Source organism: Coffea eugenioides, chromosome 2, assembly GCF_003713205.1.
Source record: "Coffea eugenioides isolate CCC68of chromosome 2, Ceug_1.0, whole genome shotgun sequence".
Classification (NCBI taxonomy): Eukaryota; Viridiplantae; Streptophyta; class Magnoliopsida; order Gentianales; family Rubiaceae; genus Coffea; species Coffea eugenioides.
This window is the reverse complement of record NC_040036.1, coordinates 16,914,301-16,922,439: the sequence shown is the minus strand read 5'-3', so window position 1 is coordinate 16,922,439 and position 8,139 is coordinate 16,914,301. Positions and strand designations below refer to the sequence as shown.

Below are 8,139 nucleotides of genomic sequence, written 5' to 3'. Positions count from 1 at the left end.
CTTTACTCGATCAATTCGAAGCTTCCAAGAGCGGTTACTTCTCTTTCTTCTTTCTGCTCGTTAAGATTACAAGCTTCGGAGCTTTTGAAATTGAAACAACCATTTCAACTCAAAATACTTTGTTGCTGTTCGTGATCAACTTATACGCATACTTGCAGACTAATCATATGCTTGCTTGGAACATTTCATTTTTAAGTAGGCACCGTATGCTTGGATTTTATTTTCTCAAGCCCATATGCTCGGATTATATGTAGTGAAAGATCGACACGCCTGATTTCGTCGCCAAATAAAAAGTGAGTTTGTTTGGACAAAGATAATTTGGTTTGTAAAATTTGTTTTCACAAACAAATTTCAATAACCTTTTTATCTCACATACATCATATCACAAAAAGTGTTACAGTAAATATCTCAAATAAATCATCCAAATAAATTCTTGTCCAAATAAACTGACGTGTTTTTATATGTATGAAATAAAGTATCAACGACATCTTTATGCATGATTAGACGTCCACTCCAATTTATATTTTTGACCACTCATCCCTGACTAAATTGCGCTTGTGACAGCGACTGTGGCAGTTATTGTGAGGGGGTCCAGGGTACAGTGTCCGTTTGCAAGGGTCACCAATTGGGTAAGACCGTGACTAGGATTAAAACTGACCTTCCCAAAATGCGTGTACCAGTGCTGTTAGATCCGAATCGGACCGGTCGATTCAACCAGTCCGACCATACATTATCCTCTTCTTTTTTTCCGAACTGATTCATAGGGTAAAATTACTTTGATAAAAAATCAGTTAAAATCATAAAAAATTGGTTAAATCGATGATCCGATTCGACTAGTTGACTCAATTTTCAAACTTTTCTTTTTTTCTTTTTTTCAAACATAATTTAAGTTACTTAAACTTTCATTTATCAATAGAAATAAGAAAACGTCGACCATTTAATGTAAATATCAAAATCACTCGATTTCCTAAATAATTTCTAAATCAAGATATTTTCATTCCTATGATCTCATTAATTTAGCATCAGTGACTTCAACTTATATTAATTTGTTTTAATTTAATTTTTCAAGTAGTTTTGAAGAATAGATATATTTTAACCATGAATTTACGTTTTTATATATAATTATTCAGTATATATTTGATTGCAAATCTAATATTTTTGGAACATCTTTTATGATTGAACAAATATAACGAAGAACTTGATTTTAATATTTCTAAAATTTATAAAAATATAAAATAATTATATAACATTATGCTAACGTTAGCGAGTTGTCGAGAACGATCCAACCAATTAATTTCTAATTCAATAATTTAGCCGAGTCGTTGCCCGATCGAAATTAACAACCTTAGCATGTATTGGCGCGGGATTGTAACAGGTGCTCTCTCTCTCTCTCTCTCTGAGGGTGCTCCGCTTTGCCCTTGACAGGGAACATTGTGGTGTGCCATCAATTTTATTATGGTAGATCACATCGAATCCTCAATTATTTGCAATCTCCTAGTCCTGGTACGTCACTAAGATCCTCCATCGTGTCCACTCAGCATAAGGCAAACGATCAAAATCAACCTAAAAGTTCCATTACCAAAATATTTTGTTGTTGACAAGATGCGCCATCTTTCTTTAGTATCACCGTTGCTGTCACGGTTCCCAGTGACTTAAAATTTGTAGCATTTGTCAACCCCCACGTTTGCATCCAAGTATCATAGTACTGTGAAGTGGTACCCCAAAATTTGTGAACAGTGCGGAGTCCAAATTGTTGATTCGCAAAATTGTCAGCGTTTCTTGGGCTGGGCTTTCGTATCTACACGGGACACTGAAGGTCTGGTCCGTGTTACTGGTAAGCCAGTGTTACCAAGACAGAGCTGCAGCTTCGCTTCGTCAGAAACTAGAACTGGAAACAGCTTCTGCGCGCATTATACTAAGAAAAAAGAGTAGAGAGGGCCATATTAAGTCCTCCAGCCTTGTAAATTACTAAACTAAATACGCATCCTTAAAAAAGTAAAGTACTACTTTTGTCTTGGTTTTCATCGAAGACAAGAGATAGTGCCTGCTGGTGGGCAAATAAAGAGATTGGACCTTTGCCTTTAATTCTCCCTCTCAGGTCAGCATTAAGTCCCGCATCCAACACGATCTTTACCTACCTCACTCGAGTAGATTTCGATTCGATTGAGGACTCACTCTGGTGCATCGGTTTTTTCTTTATTATCTTATTTTAGTTTATTTTTTGGGACTGAAATTTAAGGAAAGACTTTATAAAGAATGGACCTGGCCACATAAACTGGTAGCATTTGTTTTGTAATCAAGCTACGGTAACTTGTGTATCTTTAGTCCAAACTTGAATCGAATTGTAGAAGATAGATCATCCATGATGAATAGCCAAGTTAAAAAATTAAAAAGCAAAAAAGCTCTTACAAGCACCTGTGTAGTATTGGTCTAAAACCATATTTTAGATTTGTGCGGGGGGTTTTTTTTTGGCAGCTTATTATACCTAATAATTACGCTTTATATTAACGTTCATTGTTGACTGATGATTGCATGACTGCCATCCAATCCACCCCGTCGAAGCCCTCTGTAATTTTGATACATCAATGTTCTCGTAATTTATAGTACATCCCTTCATCTTTATAGATTAGTAACCAGTACGTGCTGCTTTTCTCAGTCCAGGTAAAATGCTTCTATATCCTCCTCCTTTTGCTCGATCTTTTCCTCCTAATAGCTAGTTTTAAAGGGTTTGTATGTTTTGAGTTCAAGAACGACACCAGCCACGGAACCAATTGCTGCAGATAGTGAAACAAGGAGACAAGCTGCACTTAATATCTGTAGACCAATCCATTGAGTTGTCCATCGCCCAATCTTCTTCTGAGCAACATAAATCTCGATGGGGAAGTATACTGTCAATGGCCAAAATCCTAGTGCTCCGAGTATGCCGACAACATCATTGAAGAAAGGCATGAGCATGGCGATGATACTAGTAACAATTACAAAAGCGGTTCTCCACGACAGCCGGAAAAAATTGAGCTGGTACACGCCATAAAAAGGGATAGGTATGTCATATTCTGCCGTTACAAAGTCACTATTTGACCATCTTTGTGCACTCCATTTCTCCACAAATGCAAAGAACGGCTGGCAGTAGACCTGCATTTTCTCAGTCATGTAGCTATGTGAGCAACATTCTATCTTATATGCCTTATAGATAGTCTGACTGAAGGAAGTGAGTTTTAAGCATTATAGATGATATTAGTGTTTGAAGCGAAGTATGGATTTGTTAACGAGTGGTTGCATGGGTTTACTTGATAGGCACCAACAAGATGGATGACAATGGCTACGTTAGCTATGTCTAATAGCCAATATGGATTATAAAATCCGAAACCAGTAAGAAGGTTTCCTGGAGCATCGTCCCCAAATGCAGCATATCCCATGCATCCACAGAGTAAATAGAATACGGTTGTGGTCGCAATGCTGATTAGAGTTGCCTTCTTCATGGTTTTGTATTCAGCTGGAGGGGCTTTGATGGTATCCTACCGGGGGTGCATGAAGTTTTTCCATCAAAACTTTTGAATTGAAAATTGTTCTGAACTAAATTTGGAAGGAACTATCATTTATAGAGGGAGAACCTGGAATACAGTCAACCTGAATTTCAATGAGGATGATGGAATAAGAGTATGCAAATGCTATGGCTCCTAGAGCTTGTAGACTCCTCCATAACTTCTGTGTTGCAGTAACTGTTCCAGCGTGTGTTATGGTACCTATGCTGATGCCTGTTAGGCTTCCTCTGAAACTTTTATTTTCTGCCACAAATTAATAAAGAAAAAGATTGATGTCTGCATTGTAAGGTGATTGTTCCAGAACCTGAAACTAAATGATCTAATTAGGAACATAAACTAGATCCCTTTTTTTTGGCATAAATCAGACAAACGTAAATAAAGTAGAAGTGCATGCTTTAGTTGCAAAACAAACATCTTGGTGGTATAACTGCCATATGATACATGTGTAAATAAGCTTTTGAAATGCATATGAAACATCTAGTCATAAGTAGCAAACGAGATAATATATATAATTGAAATTCACACTTCTGCTTTTAATAGTAATTTTTGTCTTTTGTCATGTCAAAATGAGAGCAGTATAGTGTGCACCTGCAACCTTGGCAATGCCAAGAGAAAGACCAACAGTAGAGTATGTGAAGGACATAACTGCTGCAACTATGGACAGCCACCATACTTGGTCAAAATCAGGGATCTGGGAGAATATGATTTCAATGATTCCAAAGGTAATCATGTATCCATTGCTTGTCATATGACAGGGATCTTTACCATTGCTCTCATGGAAGCAATTTGATCTTTTTATTGCCCTGTTTCACAAAAGAGACAAGTGCATAGTATAGTTCCACTGTGTGTTAGTATCTGACATGATATTCCACATATTTTGATGCATTGGTTTGATAGAAGAGCATATCAATTGATATATTAGTATAATTTTCACACTGCGAACTCACATCATGCTGACTGATGCTGCAATTGTGTAGCCAATAGCCACACCAAATAAATTGATATACTGAATTAGTCCACAGATTTTTACTTTTCTCCCTCCTGCAATCGAGACAACCTCACGTTAGGAATCTGATATTAAATGACTAGTAACTTTAAAAGAATTAGAAAAGTTATTCTTTTACGTCTTTTTACCTAAGGTTGCCTTGACAGCATCCATGTAAGTGTAATTCCGTGGTCCAGTTACAGGATTCCCAGACCTATAGCACTGTGATAGGAGGTTGGACGTGTAGAGAATTACAAAAGCAAAAAGAAGCATGACAGTTGGTCCAGCAACCCACCCAAGTTGTCCTATAGCCCATGCTAATGATAGCACACCGGAGCCAATGACGGCTGTGATTATATGGGATGTTGCAGTCCAAAGAGTTCCTGCATCAGCAAACGTTATAGCCTATTAGGTATGATGGGTGGCATTCAATGGGTAATACTGGTCTACCATCTGCTTGCTTAATGGCAAATGATGATGATTGAGCAATTAATTCTTGAGAGACTGACACGTAGAGTCGGTTGTATGTAATACGAGAGATTTAATTTGCGAGGGACTGGTAGTAAATTCATCAGTTTTCCAGTATTAAATTTAATCCCAATGTCTAATCTGCACGGCGTATTCTAAGTATTATATTCATCTGCCCACTTTTGTTGGGATGTTTACCTGTTCTCTTTAACCGGCCATCATCATCAAAGCACTTGGAATAGTTAGCTTGCAGATTAATTGCTTCAGCTTCCTGTTGAGGTTTGGGTTGGACTTCCACCTGCAAATAGTGTCTGATGTCTTGCCTCTCTTCAACCTAAAGAATGGAACAGACGGGTAGCTTTAGAAAAGTTGAGAGAACAGAAGAAATTTTTTTTCTTTTTTATCACACTGAAATTGGTACGTTCCGAAAATCAACTTACAACACCATTATAAATTCTTGAGGGAAGGGTTCTACTCCTGGTTAACATCGCTTTTTGAATTGGTTATTCAAGTAGAGAGACGACAGGAGGATGAAGAGTTTGTAGAGATGAAAGGAGCCTAGGAAAAATGATTCTGGATACTCGATGCGAAAAGCAAGAGGCTTTTATAATAAAAATGATGATTCACTGGTTCCTCAAATTTGAGGGTTGGACAGAGGTAAATGCCTTTCTAAACAGTCATGCAACGTGCTAATATGATTTGTCAGAAGACTATGTGTCCATCTGGCAATGTGGTGCTGTGGGCTAAAACTTCTTTTCATGAGGTTACACCTTTGATGTCTACTCTTGTGTTTTCGGAATGTCCGCTCTTGGAAGTAGCAGTAACCTAAATTGTAGTAGCAGTAAGCTTGTAGGTGGGAGGTCAAGCCACTCAATTGTGGCCGTCACTTGAATGTGGTTGCCTTCGACGAGGTTCTCCGTCGGTTAGGCTCCTCTTAAATTATGTTAGAATAAATTATACTAATGCTATCGCTGCGATAAAAGAGAGAGAAAGAAAAGTAGCAGTGAACTAAATGGGTGTGGACTGGACATGCCACTACAGGACTTTGGCATAAGTAAACATTCTGATAAGCTCCTTTTGTGGATAACAACCCTATAATTCTGATTGGTTGTCTCTCTGATTCCTTCATGCCACAAAATGATTTTGATTAAGTTCTTGCTGGCCGGCCCTTAAGCCGATTCAACCATTCTCGAATAAGAGCGTGTTTTTGCTCTAAAAATAAGAGCGCGTTTCCTTGGAATGGAAGATGGAAAGTGGAGTCTTCTCTTCCCATGAGAGAAGACATCATAGAAGGAGTCACCAAAACACAATTGCCTGCCAGTATCGACCGCGGAACTGAGAGAAGTCTCCCAAGTCACTTAACAGTTCGCCTTCTTTGGTTCACGCTGCCATACCAATTCATACAGTACTGTTACATGTTCGATAACAACTAGCAGCATAGCAAAATTAGATCAGGACTGGTTATGCATTCAGCAAGTCATCTTTCCTCCAAAAACTTTGATTGATATTCCAAGTAAGGCACTGAATATCTAAAATATGTACAGGGAAAAGGTTAGGAATTCAATCTGTGCTCGAACCAAGGAAAATTTCCGGATTCTGGAAAGTGTTTTTCAACTGAAAGCGCATCATCATGTGCTGCACGGGTTGCACTTAAATTGGTGTTGCGTCCACGAAATTGCCTTTCTCCATGACTTGACTGACGACCAACTAGTTAGTGGTTTCATGCGAAATGATGACCATCAAAGAATGCCAAATGGACTAGAAAGCAATTTGTGCAATGAATTCGTGGGAGGAATGATTGGTTAATTTGGGAATGAAATTGAGCAACACTGGTGATATTATTGTTGGGGTGGAATATTTTTTTATTCCCGTCTCTAATGTCTACGAAGACAAGGATCAGGAGCCCACAATAGAGTGTGGCCTTCATAACTACACTTACAATGATCTGCGCTTATGTGGTTGGACTTGGGCCAATCCACAATTCTTAACATTTTCCATCTAAAGCTCCGACCCAACCAATCTAAATCTAGTCCACAAGAGAGTGCAATTACACTTACCTCCTTTTTTTTTTTTTTTTTTCCTTTCTTACATTACCTTAAACCCAAAAAACTTGGAATAAAATTAGCTGGGCATATTTATTTACTTATAAACAAGTTAAATTAGTTGTAAAAAAAAAAGAACCTAAAATGAGAAAAAAAGGTTACATAGCTATGTAATCAATATAAATACTATAAAAAAAATTAGAGATGCTTGAAAATTTTCTGTATTTCTACACTAATTGAGTTGAACATAATCAGTTTTGGCCTTTTGGGGTCCAAAATCGTTTTTTACCAACTTATGAACTCAAAATATAAAGGGGAGAAAACACCAAAAAAAAAAGAAAAGAAATCGAATAACTATATAATTCTACTGGGACTAGTCACTTGTATAGGGGGTAGCAATGGGGCGGGGGATCCCTCCCCCACTCCCCCACTCCCCGCCCCGCCCCGTTTTCCCTGCGGGGCACCCGTGGAGTTAAAAAAATTTTAATATAATTTTATTATAATTAAATTTGAGCAAATAATCAAGTACTGTCATGCAACAAATGCCATCTCTGATGTCTTGCAGCAAATGACATCAGGGATAACATCATGGATGTCCAAGTTTTCTTCAAAGTTCCACCGACAGCAGTTATACCAGACTTCTGACTATTCAAACAAATAAGCAGCTTTCCCTCATTTCTATTTGTTCAAACCACCCAGCACAAACTAAGAAAAGAAAAACGCGTTCATTTCTCCTATAAATAGAGGGGTATTATATCATTAGAATTGACCCCCTTCAATCCTTTGCAACCTTGAATTCATTCTCTCTCTGTAATTCTCTAAAAAGTTCTTCTAAGAAACTTATTACTTAGATACTCATTGGCGAAAATACAAAATTCTCCATTCCTTCCATTTATTGTCTTTAGTCTTATAACATTTGTGACAGCCCCACCTCCCCCTAAGGCGAATCAGAGGGTTCGGCGGACCGCCTGCCCAACTCTCGCCGGGATTCAGTCGTTCACGTCAGTCCTCAATTAAAATCGAAATAAATCACAGGAATAAATATAACGACAATCCAAAACTTAACGTAAAACTTATGTACATTACTATCTCAAAAGGGAGT

The 8,139-nt window shown here is 37.9% G+C and overlaps 1 protein-coding gene across 2 annotated transcripts; it reads right to left on the bottom strand.

The window, feature by feature from the left end:
* Positions 1 to 2,326: 2,326 nt before the first annotated feature.
* Positions 2,327 to 5,526, bottom strand: LOC113763105 (amino acid permease 4-like). Of its 2 annotated transcripts, XM_027306816.1 has the most exons (8): positions 5,436 to 5,526; positions 5,194 to 5,329; positions 4,677 to 4,910; positions 4,490 to 4,583; positions 4,131 to 4,345; positions 3,628 to 3,785; positions 3,288 to 3,515; positions 2,327 to 3,132 (listed from the first exon to the last, which is right to left on the bottom strand). In XM_027306816.1, the coding sequence occupies exons 1-8, from the start codon at positions 5,481 to 5,483 to the stop codon at positions 2,707 to 2,709; spliced, it is 1,539 nt and encodes a 512-aa protein (XP_027162617.1). In that variant the 5' UTR covers positions 5,484 to 5,526; the 3' UTR covers positions 2,327 to 2,706. The 2 variants fall into 2 exon arrangements, with proteins under 2 accessions (XP_027162617.1, XP_027162618.1); XM_027306817.1 differs by lacking the exon at positions 3,288 to 3,515.
* Positions 5,527 to 8,139: the final 2,613 nt, after the last annotated feature.